The 16,470-nt window shown below is 35.9% G+C and overlaps 1 protein-coding gene across 2 annotated transcripts in view; it reads right to left on the reverse strand.

Annotated features, from left to right (window-relative positions):
* Positions 1-16,470, reverse strand: part of bnip2 (BCL2 interacting protein 2) — a 32,607-nt gene that overhangs the window by 13,121 nt on the left and 3,016 nt on the right. For both annotated transcript variants that reach the window (XM_079809476.1, XM_079809475.1), the window contains exons 2-4: positions 2,158-2,253; positions 291-364; positions 23-208 (exon numbers count right to left, since the gene is read on the reverse strand). In XM_079809476.1, the coding sequence (XP_079665602.1) occupies positions 23-208; positions 291-364; positions 2,158-2,253 (356 nt within the window). The remainder of the gene's footprint in view (positions 1-22; positions 209-290; positions 365-2,157; positions 2,254-16,470) is intronic.

Here is a 16,470-nt window from a genome sequence, read left to right on the forward strand (position 1 = left end):
AAAGGTTAAACCACCATCATACCTTCCCACTCAAACTCGTTGCTGTTGTCTGAAGGGGTGTCTATATCATCCAGGTCCAGTTCTGTACTCTCATCCAGCTCATCTGACAGGACCGAGCCTTCACTGTGGTCTAGGTTTAGGCTGATGTCTGGAGCCAAAAGTTTCTTTTTAGTTTTCTTTGCGCTGTTTAGTCCGTAAGACTGCGGAGCTGCAATTTAAAATCAAAAGAACAAAAGCCATCACAATGTTTCTACATATTAAGTATATTGGAGTATATCATTATGGCTTACCAGGTGCTCCTTCACCAGAAGACCCAGTGAAAAGCTCCTCGTCAAGCTGAATATCTTCCTCCTCTGGGAGTGGCCTGGCAACCCAAATAAAACACACTCAAATTTATTGTAATACAACTTAGATGTTAGGCTTGGGCAGTATAACTGTATATACACTGCCCGTCCCAAAAAAAAAAAAGAAAAGAGTTGCTGTTTGGATTTAAATAGGCAAATGCTTAAATGTCTATGACTGAATCATTATTGCAGTGATTAGCATGTTATATGTTTGGCAACAGTTCTTCTAACCCTATTTGATGGGTTTTAATTCCTTAAACAACCATGTAGGAAGACACATCATGGCCATATTCCATGATGGCAATGTCAAGGTTCATCAGGCTCGAATTGTGAAAGAACGGTTGGGAGGGAGCATGAAGAATCATTTTCACACATAAATTGGCCTCTGAGTCCAGAATTTCACAACATTTATTTCCATCAAGAGTTGCATCAATTTTTGGTCAAGAGCTTGTATTGACAATGCAAGAGTCCAGCACTCTGTCAAGTCTCCTCCAGCACATCCCAAAGACTTTCAATTAAATTAAGGTCTGGCCGATTCATGAGTGAAAATGATTCTTCATGTCCGCTCTCAACTATTCTGTGTTTGTTTACATTGTTTCGGTATTAAAAGGTATTGTATCAATCTTATATGAACTCTTTTTAGGTTATGGGAATCTGTAGGGAGAGGGTTCCACCTTTTCTTTTTGTAATACGTTTATCCCTGTTTTTGGTTAGTCAGGGAGTGGGGGAAGCTTATGTTGTTTACTTCTTTTACCTGTACATGTCATTTAGTTCTCCTTCCAAAGGTTAGGCTAGACCCTTTCCTGAAGATTTTGTTACCTGAAATAAAAGAATTGTAATTTTGCCTAATCTAGTGGTTGACTCACATTTCTGGGACAGAGGACTGAAGGGAATCCTCCACATTTATGTTTCTCCTTTTGTATTTCATTTAGTCCTGTTACCCTCTCCCAACCCTAGACTGGTAGAGCTTGTAGCAGTTACCTTCATATTAATTATCTTAACATTGTAGTTTCAAATAAAACATTATCTTTATTCCCCAGCTATGAATTAAACATCTAAAAAAAGACATTTAGAGTGCCGTTCAAATGGGGAAAAAAAGAAAATAAATTAAGATTAAGGATCTTTCATTTGTAAATTGTATAGTCTGCAATACTAGCAATAATTGTATTCATAATATATGAATATATATTATACTAAATGATTATAATAATAATAGTTTGGTTAAGCAATATAAAAAGATGGGTGAATTTCCAGCACAAGCAAGATAACATTTTACCGAAAGATTTTTTTATGCTTCTAAAAAAGTATCTTATGCAAAACTCAAGACTGCATTTATTTGATAAAAAAAATACAGCTTAAAAATCTTTAAAAAAATATATTGTAGTAAAAAAAAAAAAACATATTTTAGTAACTAAAATGTCATTTATTCCTGTGACGCAAAGCTGAATTTTCAGCATCATTACTCCAGTCTTCAGTGTCACATGATTCTTCAGATATCATTCTAATATGCTGATTTTGTGCTCAAAAAACACTTCTTATTATCAATAGTTGTGCTGCTTCATATTTTTGTGGAAACTGTAATTTACAGGTTTTCAGAATTCTTTGATAAAGATAAATTATATATTTTTTTAAATAGACATTTGTAACAACGTGAAAGTCTTCAGCCTTGTCACTTTTGATAAATTGAATGTGTCCTTGCTAAATAAAAGTAATAATTTCTTTCAAAACTCTTAGTGACCCCAAACTTTTGAAGGATAATGAATATTGCAATACATATCATGAAAAAAAAACCCATACACACATAACAGCCTACCTGGGGAAATCCTCATCTTGCCACTCCTCCTTTAGCTCCACCCCTTCCATTCTCAGCCGCGCTTCTGTGGTCGCCACTGACTCCTGGTGCTCAAAACTGAAGGAAATAAAAATTTAAAAAAATGAATCCATTAGGCAATTGTTTTGACTTTAAAACAACTGTAGTTCATAGTGTTATTCACTCACTAAAAAAACCAATACGTCCGAGTTAAAAGAGTCCAGAAGTCAAAATCTGACTGATAGTCATTCATCACAGAGCTCAAACTGCTGCAGTTACTGAGAAATGGTTGAAAAGAGTTTTGAACTGCCTAATAAGACCACTGCACATTAAGAAGCAGTGTATAACAGCTTACAGCATTAAAAAAAAATCCATACAGGCCTCTTTGGTCCGTTAATCTCAAATACAAAGGCATGTAAACTCTTGAGGACTTCACACAACGAATTCTGTTACATACGAGATAAGCTCTTTTACAAATGGATGTAGGCGAAAGAGTTTCACCTTCTTTGGGAAAAGATTTGGGTGTTGACTCTAAAAAGGCCTGAAATTATTGGACTGCGTTCAAAGTTCAATGTTTTGCCGTAAAGAACAAACCCGCTCTAATTTCTTGGAAAAGGAGCAGATTAAGATGCCCTTCTTGCAAGAACTAAAGACATTTCACAGTGAGTTCATTGGTAGAGCGGGGCTGATTTTTTAAATATTTAAATACCAAACACTAGATCCAATGTTTGAATACATTTATGATTTAGACTGTAACAGAAGAGCAAAAACCACAGAAAAACAAATTCATCCTCATGAGATGTGTTCAGGCTGAAGCTAAAACTAAACCATCCAAAAAATACATACAACTTTTTGTTATTTAACTAGATGCAAAGGCAAAATTTACCATTTTCATTTATTTTAAATTAATTAACAAAAAAAACTAAAACTGAAATAAAAATGTATACAAACTATTTAGAAATACATAGAAAAACTTTTTTTTACATTTTTTTAAAATAAAATCTAATTCAATATATTAATAAAACTATAATGGTATCTCAATAATACTAAAATAACACTGGGCTGGAATACTAGCGCACTTCCTAGCATGCAAAAAAATGCAAAACAGTATACAGTACGCCATTTCAAACAGTAGTAGGCCAATAATATAGTAACATTATAGTTACAAAAAATAGGAATATGCTCATTTTCTATGGGATTTTCAACCCTGTTACCATAATTTGGTATGTGTCTAATAGTTTAAAACTCTTATTTCAGTGATTTTGCCCAATCGCGATCAATCGCCCAATCGTGATTTTGCCCAATCGTGATTTTGCCCAATCGCGTCTCCCCACTCTCTAGGGCGCAGCCTCCACAGCAGCTGAAGCTCATCCAGGTCCTAGTGCCCGCCCGGTAGCATGTTATATATAGCCTATTTAGTGGGGGTGCTGTTGTTATAGTAATAAAATGAAAAGTAGAATACACTAATAAATAGAAGTTTTTTCTGAATAAATAAAGCAGTAATGATGTCAAAGCACAAGCATGACACTTGTAAATTAAATACTTTTATATACAGCTTAATAATCTGAAATAAAATTATGAAATGGATGATGAAAAATAATCCAAGGAGCACTAAAATAATTGTATTTTTTTATTTATTTGAAGCTAAATACAGCATCAACTGATGCCACGCCACCCCCACTTCATGTGCACAAACATTAAAACCAAAAATAAAATATTTATAACTGCATCTGTCTGAGATGAAAAATCACTGACTTTATTATTGTTATTTTCAGCGCTATTAATATACTCTTATTATAAAAATAACTTTATTAACATTTATTTATCTTTAACAAGTATCCTTTTAGTAAGGAGACCTCAGAAATCTGAAAACAGAATGGAAAAAAAAAGTTTTTGCTCAAAATGGTGGTTTCCAAACAAAGGGAAAAAATAAACATATATCGGTATCGATATCAGCAATGGCCAAAATGAGTTGAAAAATATATGCATATCGGCAAAAATCCAATATCGTGCATCCCTAATTAAATTAACATCCAATTGAAAAAAAAGTTGTGTTATTTTAGTATTATTTATATACTATTGTGGCATTTAGCTTTTTTCATATTTTAAGTTTAATTTTAGTTTGTCATTTTTATTTATCTATTTAGCTTTAATTGGTTTTTATTTCAGTTTTAGTTATTTAAAGATGCAGTCCGTAACTTTTTGCGCTCTAGTGGTTAATAAACAGAACTCAAGAACTTTGCAGCCGGAGCTACTTCTCTCTGTTTACATCTATGCGCTCCTCCGCAGCGGTTCCTACCAGTCCGGTCTGAAATAGTGCCAATATAAACACGTATTATAAGTGTACCATAATGATTCAGGGTAAGACAAAAACACGGTTTGGAAAATGGATTCTTGTTGTACATTCTCATTAAATAATTTTTGTAAATCTTGAACACAAAAAAGTTACGGACAGCAGCTTTAAGTAGTTCAACTTTCACTTATGTTAGAAAAACGTAGAAATGCTGTCTTGGCAACTAACAAAAATAAAATGTCTAATCTGAAGTTAAGTTCAGGTTTTTCGTGTAATACTTACATTTTAGTTTCATTTGTAAAAATGAATATGATTAACTACATTTTTAAAGCATTTATTAATCTAGGTTTGATAATAGATTATATTTTTTTATGTTAAATTTTAACTTTAAAAAATGTATTAATATATGTATTTTTAACATTAAACATTTAAAATAACAATAGTAATGTATATAACCTTGTTGTAAAGTGTCACCATACTTTTTTTTTTTAAGCATAATAGTCGGACATCAGGAGACATTAAACATTTCTGCTGGTGTTCCTTCCAGTTCATTAGTCACACAGGAAATAGAGATCAGATTGATATTGCATACTGCATATTTTGGTGAATACATACATTATCCAGATATTCTATGCATTTAGAAAATATGCATACAACAAACAATATTCAGACTGCAGAAAAACAGCAGTTTACAAGTATACTGCGAACAGTCAAATGTCCTGCGTCATGTTCAATCAAAAATACGTTTTTCATAACCTAAAATATCTCATTTCCATCAACTTTGCCCTGTTATTTGTCTGCGTCTGTGTGTGTTTTGTGAGTCCAGGCTGTTATGTCTTCCGATTTTAATGAATGAGGCACGGCAAAGGAGTCATTCATCCACCAGCTGTTTAGTCATTTCAAAGAGAGGCTGGTGCTCAGATGTGAGGGGGAGACGTGGACACTGGTTAACTGTGGACCGGAGCTAATTGCCATGCCATCCATGTGGTAGCCGTCATACTCCTCCAGGGGGAATGGAGTCTTTATGCCACCCTCCCTAGAAGAGATCTGCAATGGTTCACAGTGTTGTCATGGGACACAACGCTGCATGTCTTCCCATGTCTCTTCGCTAAAACTAGTATTATGTAATTGACTTTCTTCTTTGGAACACACAAAAGAGATATTTTTCAAGGATGTTGGATGTTTTTGACCATACAATGCAAGTCAAAGGGGTCCAAAACAACTTTGAACTCTAATGACTTTCACTGTATGGACTAGGGATGCAGAATCGGCTGATAAAGGCTTAAATTTTTTTTTTTTTAAACGCCATTAGCTAATAGGAATAAAATATGTAGATATGCCTTGCCGAAATGATAACGTTTTGAAAAGCGCCTGCAATAACTCACATGTGCAAGGAGTGCTAGTGATAAGATCACAGCTGTGTGGTCATTCTTGAAGAGAACGTTTGCATGTATGATGATTATAGTCACAGTTTTCGATTGCTTCTGAATAAATAAAGCAGTAATTGATGTCATAAATCACAAGCATGACACTTATAATTTATGACACTTGCAAATTATTTTATATACAGTTTATTGATCTGTAATCAAATGATCAAATGGATGATGAAAATAACTTGAATCCAAGCAGTTTTAAAATACTTAGCAAAAGACACTATCAACTGAAGTCATGCCACCTGCACTTCAAGGGCCCTATTTTAATGATCTAAGCGCATGGTTTAAGGCGCAAGTGCACCTATGGCGTGTCCAGCGGTTAAAGTGGGATTTGGCAGGTGGGGGAACCCCCAAATTTTGTGTAGGTAAAACAGGGAAAAATGACTCACCGTGGGACAACATATTGAGTATCGTAGTATAGCAATACTTTTTGGGACAAGAGTGTCACTGTGGCACCAAGTATCACAATACTTATTTACTTGATATTTTAATGGTTTTATTTTGGTCCATCTACATCTACACTGATACGATGATGATACTACGTTAAAATAATATGCGATACAACCTTGTTTTGCACAATGTAAATTTGAAGTATAAAAATTATTAAAACCTGAATTAAGAACACATATAACCATTTGTTTTTGCTATAACAACCCCAAGGGCCCCCATAGTAGCCGATCTTGGTGCAACAAAGTTATCTACCACAGAAATAATTAGTTTTTTTAATTTTTTATTTTTTATCTTCAAAGCACAGAGATATATGAGTATATTCTGACTGAATATTCCATTTTAATATCAAGTAGGCCTATATATAAATATTCCAGGCTGCAACACATTATCAGCATAAATGCATTAACTCCAGATATGAGGTCAAAGCAAACAGGTTTTCAGAAACAACCACAACTTTTTAATATACTGCCTTAAGGAGTTTTAAAACCAGCGAGGTCCCAAATTTGAGCTATTTTGGAGGACTTGGGAAAATTTGGATTTCTTTGATCAACATATGTGCATTTTAAGATGTTTGAAGGCTAAAAAAATTATCATAAATAGCTTTCAAAACCATGTTAGTGGGCAGTAGATTATCTTGTCATATCGACTCTCCTCATTTCATCACTCTTTCTTTTTCTCTCAGTCTCCTTCTCTTCCCCTCCTAAAGCTGAACTCTGGCTGAAAGTCTATTCATTTTCGTCTGTGTCAGTGAAGAAAATAAACATAGGGTTGACTGATATTTAGCCTATATTTTATTAAAGGGGTGGTAAACCACGATTTCACTATTCTAACTTTAGTTAGCGTGTAATGTTGCTGCTTGAGCATAAACAACATCTGCAAAGTTACAACGTTCAAAGTTTAAAGCAAAGGGAGATATTTGCTTTTAAAGAAATCAGTTTCTAAGAACTACAGCAAACGGCCAGCAGGCGACTACACACATTCCTCCAGGCTTGGTGACATCAACAGGTTCAATATTTACATAAACCCCTCCTCCGAGAATATTAAATAAGGGGGGGGGGTGAGGCCATTTTGTATATCGGCGCTGTTGTGGTATAGTTAGGCTGGAGTGTTGTTGCCGTGATGCCGAGGAAATGCTGTTATTTTCATCCGGATTGCAGGTCTGGGGTACTTGCTCTGTTCAGCCTTCCTTGGGACGGGGGTGCGTTGCAGAGCGTTTAACATACAGCATGTTATATGCACATGTGTATGAGACAGCGGGGAACAGGCGCGCGGGGCTCCCTGCAGCACATCTCACGGAGGAAAACATCCACCGTCTTCGCGATTTCAATGCCTGATTTGCACAACGTCAGCTGCGTGAAAAAACACTGCCGGTGCGTGGATGCATGACGTGCGCGCTGCACATTTCACGGAGGACAACTTCCACAAACTTCGCGAGTTCAATACAGGATATGCTCAACGGCTTGTCCTGAAAGCTGGATTTACAAACAGAAGCTGTTTACGGGCCACAACCTGTAAGTCTGATTTATTTTTCATCGATGTGTTTTCCTGTAATAGGTTGTAGCAAGGAAGTAAACAGATGACAACACTGTTCTGCAAACCAGTCTGTTAAATGCTCATTCATACTTAACGTTATCCGACGAACACCTAACGTTACAAACACTAACGTTAAAATCTCAACAGCGAACCTGACATTAGTGTAAATGATTCTTTGAGTAGAGCTTTTATGTATTGTTTATCTACAGGCATGCTAAACATGGTTCTGTGTGTGATTTGGCTACTAGTAAAGCCAGTGCTTAGTGTTCGTTTTGGGTTAGTTCTTGCGACAGATATTTGGCTATAATCGTTCTAAAAATACAAAAGTTAAAGTGCCATTCAGTAGCGATTATAGATCCGCAGTCTTTACTCTTGAGGACTGAACAGGTTCTGCTCGATCATCTTCACTCAAATGTTCTGGGTCTGATTCGGGCTCATATGGTTTTATTGACGCCGTTGTTTCTAATACTGACCAAAGCACAGCCTCCGGTAAAGGTAAGGGGCATGACGTTTCCGACAAACGTGCACTAGGCGGTTAGCGAATCACAACACACTGGGCCAGCTAACCAATCAGAGCCCATCGCGTATTTTTGAGGGACTGGCTTCATACAACCCGGAAAGCATCAGACCGTTTTACAAGGAGGGACAGAGCAGTGTAGAATAAAGGTCAAATATATGAAAAATAAGGCAATTTTTTTTTAAACGAAGCATGAACACATGTTACAGTGCACCCCACAAACACAGTCAAGCCTTCAAAAGAATGTGTTTTACCACCCCTTTAAGCATTTTCTTAGACAAGTTAATTCACTGAAGGATACGAACACTATAAATACGTTTAATAAATGTATTCACAATATGTACACACACATTAATAATTTTATGCCTAATCTGGTTGAAATTATTTTACAACATTTATTATAGCTATACACCTCGGAAAAATACAGATGTCCGGAGGTCTGGACGTGGAGCTATTCAGTCTGGTTCAGCTAGTTCCGCCACAGAGCCTTTACTGTACACTTGATGTTGCGCTTGTATTCAAACGGATAGCGACTGCCTAATGCAAAATGCTGGCATATTGGATATTTGCAAGAATCCAAAATCGTGCAACTACGAGACATTTTTTAATATATCTGCTTTTTTGTTCATGACATGAGGGCAGTAGTGGCTCCTGACCGTAAATGTAGGTAGGGCAGATTCTGGGTCTTACGCTAGATTATGTTTAACATTTTCTACCTTTATTTTATAATTGCTGAACACATGCAGACACACTTTTGACAGAGGTCTAACGTCCTTGCGTTATTCAGCGCACAAACTGACCTCTGCAAAAAACTGAACATTATTTACAACATTACTAACTGTAATCCACAGCCTCGGCAAACCGTCCTGAGCGTGTTCACGACAGGCATTATTACCGTAATAATGTTGTAAATAATGTTGTTTCTTGCACAGACTGATCGCTTAATAGACCTCAATATATCGTCAGAAGCCACAGACAGGTATTCATTTTGTTTTGCCTATTTATACAAAAAAAAATTACTCTCAAAGTGATGTTAGTCATTGACTTGCATTATACGAATCACCAAGGACCAGGTTTACAGCTAAAAGTCTGTTACTGTTCTACTGAAAAATAAAAAAAAGACTTGGATGGCCTGAGGGTGAGTAAATTAACAGCAAGTTTTCATTTTTGGGTGAACGATCCCTCTAAATCAAACATGTCATTATAAATGTAGAATCACAGACTTGTAGACTGATTAATGTACTCTCTGCACACAGAGAATTACTTACGGAAAACAGACAAAGTACATGATTGAATAGACTGTACACACCTGGAGATTGTTCCAAATATAACCTGCAGGCGTACCTTTTGCATGTGACCGCACCCTTAAGTAAGTGACAATAACAGCACAGAAACAAAAGGCACTCCATGAAGAATACAGGCAGGGTGCAAAATAAAGTCTGAAAATGTTTTTTTAACCTTCAGAAAATGCTGATCATCATCTTTTTCCTATCGGGTTTTCAACACTGTGACCACAATTTGGTGTGAGTTTAAATAGTTTAAAACCCTGATTTGGGGGGCTTTTGCAATGTTCTAACAATAAACATTAAATAAGCATGGACAAAAAGGTACAAAAATGTTTAATAAAAACTACTTCAGAATTGGTAATGGGTTTGCAAATAACCAAGAATAACTAGATTGGAGCAAATGTTTGTTTGTAGTAGTGTTGTTTTAGAATTATTTTCAATGCATTACTATTGTTGAATTGGATTAGATTTTTATTTGAGTTTAAGTCTGTTATGTGCTTTTGTCTGTTATAGTTTTTTCCTAACTCCATTTAGATTTAATTTATTTTTATTTCAGTTTTAGTCATTTTAGTCATATTAGTACAGCCTATTTCAGTTAATTACAAGACAACATTTCTATTTTTGTTTTTCATCTAATACTTGTTTTAGTATACTTTAAATATTTTGTTATTTCAGCTTTATTTTAATTTCAGCTTTATTGAAATTAATGAAAATATTCTAGCTGAGCCCCCAGCAGAGTTTAAGACGACTATTATTTTAGAAAAACATCACCTTATTATTTCATTGGCGTGTCACGTGACACACCACAGCCACAATAGTGCTGTATGACAGATGTATCACTTTTATTTCGTTTTTCTTTTTTGTTCAAAATATTCACAAACTTGTGAACTTAAGATTGTTTTGTTGTTTAAACACCTTTATAATGATCGTGTTAGCTGATCTATAAAGTGCAATGGGTGATGACATGTTAGCTGTAATGTAGGAAGCCATGTTTGTTTAATTTTCTGTATAGTAATATGCAGCCATGTGCCTGTGAACACTGTTTGAGTGAATGAGAATGACAGCCGCTCAGCCACCTAATGAAACCAAACATGGCTATGTGCATCAGATGACAATGTTGATATATTCATTGTGCTTATATGCCCTATAAACTTTTGTTGTGGTACTTCTGTGACAATTTAAAAGTCTGTGATATAAAAAAAACACATTATGTGCCTGTAAACACTGTTTGAGTAATTAGTTATGTGAAGATGACAGCCGCTTATTCAGCTCGCCTCTCTCTGTGTTGGCGCGAAAGCAGTATGTGACGTCCCTGTACATTCTAAAATCCCATATGTTGGACTGTACTCCCAAGGGCAGAGAAATAACATCCCACATGTGGGACCGTACCGCTCAAGCGGTTAATAGTTTTAGTTAGGGCTGCGCGATTAATCAAAAAATTAAACCGCATGCCAGTTGGAAAAGACTGAGATTTTTTTTTATGCGCAGCTTGTCAGTGAAGCACAGCTCAGTGATCAATAGTAAATGTTGCTCCATCTGAAACCCAGAGGGCGCTCTCAAGCAGAAACTCCAAATATTCCCTGCAGAAGTACGATAAAGCACAATCTAGGGATGAAACGGTATGGAAATTTCACATCACGATTATAGTGACCCAAATTATCACGGTTATCATTATCATCACGGTTTTCTTCAAATGAGATGAAAGTGTTCAAAAAGAACTGATGCACACACTTAAAACATTTCAACAAGTTTTATATTTGAAAATCAACAAACAACAAATAAATCAAGCAGCTCTATGCACTTTTTTAAGATAGATTCTGTGGGATTTCCTTCCAGTGGCCGTCGTCAATAGCAACACATAACGCATAAATGATAATTTGGTGTAAATATAATATCTAATATTATCTCTGTAAAGATATTCTCATCAGTGTTCTATCAGCTATGGCACATTTAAATCTAGCATATTTTGTGTGAAATAAACTCAAATCATATGAAAATATGGATATGCATTATTTTATTAAATATCAAAAATACCTGACACCTAGATGAACACTTTACAGCTGGTTTTATGACTGCAAGTCATTTTCTTCAAATGCTATAGAAGTTAGAAACGTAGATACCAATCTTGTATGCAACTTTAGAGACAGTCCCTAAATTCTCGAATCTTGAACGTAAAGCCAGTGTTATGCCAGTATATCAGATGCGCTGTGGTTCTGCTGTGTTTGTTTGAAACTATTTTCGCTGCTGAAATAGAACAAAAACAGTCAACCACTGTATGATGAGTGATTCTCCTGCGTACATTGCACGTTTTCAGTGAGTGAGAGCGCTCTCTGAACAAAACTCTGGCTAATCTGAACGCCTCTGATTATTAGAAACAAGTGTGGTTAGTTATAATGTGCAACGCGATTATAACAGATATCTTTTGAGAAGACTATAATAAGTTCAACCGCCAAAGAGGCTAGTGTGAGTGTTAGTAATACCAGATGTAGTTTTGGTATTGAGGTCCAAGTCCACTTGCCTTGCGTTCGTAGTTTTGAAGTGTTTCCCCTATTACAGCGACTTTATTCTGGAATGTTCTACAGACAGGGTGACCATCTTCGATTAAGTTTCCCTCAGGACTTTTGTAAAAGCCAAAATATGACCACACCTCACATTTGGTCCTTTTAGAAGGCTGAACAATCTCCCGAGTGTTGTCACTGCCTTCTGCCATTTCTTCTCATTCAAAAAACAGCGTTGCGCCTGGACCAGACTGATGCTGACTGGACAGGATTTACCGTGCGTTTTCAAAATCGTTTTTTAAACAATATTACTAACCGTCAGTACATTTTATCGTGAAACCGGTAATCGTTCCATCCCGAGCACAATCTAGGAAATCCCTATGGCCATCATATTATCGCTGGAGCTAATTAAAGAGAAGATTGAAACGCTTTGATTAAACATGACTAATAAACACACGACTGCAACAATATATGGTTTATCTTTATTCTTCAAGCCTTCTCAGATATTTTCATGATAATAAAGTATATTTATACTTCAATGCTAATCGACATAGCCTTTGTCACTGTATAGAACACTATGAAATAAGACTCACAGAAGGACGCTTTACTGTTATGAAGTGAGTTTGGAGTAAAAACATGTTATTAGATGTTGTCTTTTGTTGGACAAGAGGTTCATAAATGCTTCTCATGTTTGGAAAGATGTTTGACGTGTGTTGCTTTTTCAAATGCACATTATAAGTGCCTAAAACTCGCAGTGCTTTCAGATGGAGCAGCATTTACTACTGATCACAGAGCCGTGCTTCACTGACAAGCTGCGCATAAAAAAATTCTTGCAGCCTTTGTGATTTCATAAACGCAATAAGCCACATTTGTTTAAGCACAATTCTAGGTTAATTGCGATTAATCGTGCTGCCCTAGTTTTAGTTTTGGTTACAATTCAGATGTACCGATGTACCGGCCGACAGAGCAATTATCAGCACAATCAGACATCGGCCGATTGATTAAAAGCTGTAGCAACTCATAATAAATAACTGTACATAATGTAAAATCTACACATAATGTAATAAGTATTACATTATTATTGTAATAAAATGTTCATAATGTATTAATTTTCTCAAAACGTAATACAATCTTGAGATCATAATGTAATAATGTAATTATAATAACAATGTAATACTGTGTGTGAAGAAAACATCTCTTGAATTTTTGTTTTTTTAATAGCGCCATTATTAATGCAGGTTCTATTTGACCATACTGTATGAATCATCCATAGTTCAAGCCAGGGTTGCCAAATCCATGGTTTTCCCCTTCACCTAACATTACTTGTAGAGCACTCCATCCAATAATTGTAAAGTGAGCTATATTTGAGTGTGATTATTATATCTTAAAATAAAAAACAGAAACTTCAAACAGTACAGCACAAAAGCTTGACATTACCACCAAACTAACATTATAGCATTGGCAAATGTCATTCTGAAAAATTGGATATCGATAATTGGTAACCCTTGTTACAATAACTACAGTCAACTCTACAATGTGCAAAAAATAGAGAAAATGTACAGATTTGTCCAAATTATGTAACCTTTGGTGTGGAGAAATTTAAGCGAAACTTCTTATTAATAGGAGGAAAATTATACAGTAATAGGGTGGAGTACAAAATGTGCACTCACTAAATATATTCGCCACATTACACATTCATTATAATTTTTTATGTTCTTCAATATTAATGCAAGTTTGAATAAATCTGTCAAGTTTTTATGACTGCCACTATTTAAATGTGTATATATCAAAAACAAATTAGAGTAGAAATATGATCGCGTAATTGTAAAGTTAGAGTTATAACTTTATTATTATAAAAACATCATTGAGTGTAGCTTGTGTATATTCTAAGACAAAGATTGTTTTAGTGACACAGTATGTTTTTAGTAATGTTTAAATGGTGTAATATATGTGAATTTGATTATGTACTTATCCATTGCGAGTGCCGTCAAGATGAATCTCTGGTGCAGTGCACTTGCTGCGAGAGCCCGCCCACACGCTGTTCTGATTGGCTGTGGTTTTTGATTGATTTTTCGCATCTCGCAGTCGCGTCTCGTCTGGTGTGGACAGCCAAGTTGCTTGTCGCTGAAATCTTTTAGGACACGGTGTAACCCTAGTACCCTACCCATAACCCTATCTCTCCACCCATTAAACAGGTTAAAGTCGGTGTGAAACGGAAGTTGAGATTGTCTTTTTCTCCTTATTGTGACGTATATCCGAGTGAAACGGCTTCTGAAATTTGAAAAAATGTAGGGCGAGGCTTGATTTCGTTCTTCGGGAACTGATTGGATCGTTGGAAGTTGGGCGTTGCTAACAAAATGGAGGCAGATTTGAATGCCAGTTTGCACTCAGTTGTGGAGAAAAACTCGATCTATCTCTTAAATAAATGTATTTTCTCTCTAAATCTTTTCTACATATGTTACTGAGCATATTTCCTCAGTTTTTGCTGGTTTATGCTACAGATTTAACTTATTTTAAGCCTTTTATGTAAAACTTTATTTCTGTAAAACTTTTTTCTAGGGATGCACCGGTTGACCGGCCAAAAACCGGAACCGGCCGGTTTTTGCTTCTAGCGCGCGATCGGCAACCGGACGGTTTTCTTTGTATTTTTCTGCCGATTTTTCCAGAAGTGCGCCCGCGTGCATATACGCCTATATTGCAATCATTCGAACATGTCACTTGTGTGTTACAAACGGAAACTGGAGAACTGAGGGAAGAGACGAGATACGCTGAAGGGAATGAAGAGCCGCTTTCCTGCGCAAGCTGAAGTTGCGCGAGCTTACCTCTCCGCGCCCTGCACAAGCGTAGAGAGTGAGCGTTTGTTCAGCTCAGCTTCTCACGTGTTGGATCGGATGAGAACGAAACAGACTAACTTGTGACAAAGCCGAAATACTTATTTTTGTAGCCTAAAGAAGAACATGCATGCACTTTTGAAATGAAATACTATCAGTTCTGTAGCCTATAGGATGATCCTTTTTATTTTACCTTAAAATAACATTGACTTAATTTGATTTAAAAAGCACCTGCTGTAGCATCTTAGTTTTTTTCGTTGCACTAAACATAATTTGATTTAGCATTTTGGAACAATTATATACTTTGGTTTAATTTATTTTCACTGGTAAAGACTTTTATTCTTTACACTGAATTTAAAAACAATTGTTGATTTAAGTAACATCTTTGTTTGGATTGCAGAATATGCAGTTGTTGCCTTTAAAGCTACACTATGTAACTTTTCCGTCCACTAGAGGTCGCCTGTTCAAAACAAAGGCGTAGTTTGATGACGCCACGTTTGAGCGCAGAATCTTGGGACATGTGGTCTTCACCTCACAGCCGGTGGAAAAGAGTCAGGATAGGACTCAGAAATCAGAAATCATGTTCATGGATGTGATTATTAACATTACTGTAGTATGAAGCAGAGCAGGACCGAGTGTTGTGGATAGGGTTGGGAATCGTGAGGAATTTTCCGGTTCCGGTTCCGGTTCTGGTTCTGCCTAACGATTCCGGTTCCGATTCCGGTTCCATTAAAATTATTAAACAAATAGTGGTAAAGGAAAAAGGCACAATACGCAACTCAAACAATCCTTTTTGTGTTTTTACTTGCTCTAAAATTAATTTACAGGTTGGCAATGTCAAAAAAGTCCTGTACTGTACATATATTACAGTATTAATTAAGCCATTCTTGCAACACATTTTATTTCAAATGAACACCTCTGAAATTGTCTTATTACATTTTATCTCTCTGTCTCTGAATAAAACCAAGTTATAAATGATATTTATTAGTTATATTTATTAATTAGTTGTATATTAATTTAATAGTAGGCTAATTCAGTTATTCAGTGAACTTGTAAATGATAAATTGCAATTCAGCATTACAAACGTAATTGTGCCTAAACGCTTACCTAAACCATGGTGACTCAACGGTTGACAAATATATATATATATATATATATATATATATTCACTATAAATCTGGTATAAGCCCTGTGGCACTCTGTGCTGTAGCAAATGTTTTGTCAAATTGCTAGTGCAGCCTCCTTTGCATGTTATTAACTTTTCACATGTTACATTTTGCTTCATTATCATTCATTCTTTGGAAATGAATCCATACTTGTGACTTTCTCTTCGCCATGCTGATGGTTAAGGAGAAAATATCTGACGCAAAACCGTAAATGTGTAGCGCGAGGGCTTTCAGTGCTGAACTGCTGCACTCCTGGAAGCGGCAGGCAACGTAATTAATATTCATGATGAGGTGAGCCAGGGTTGCCAG

The sequence above is a fragment of the Gobio gobio genome, assembly GCF_949357685.1.
Source record: "Gobio gobio genome assembly, chromosome: 25".
Lineage (NCBI taxonomy): Eukaryota > Metazoa > Chordata > Actinopteri > Cypriniformes > Gobionidae > Gobio > Gobio gobio.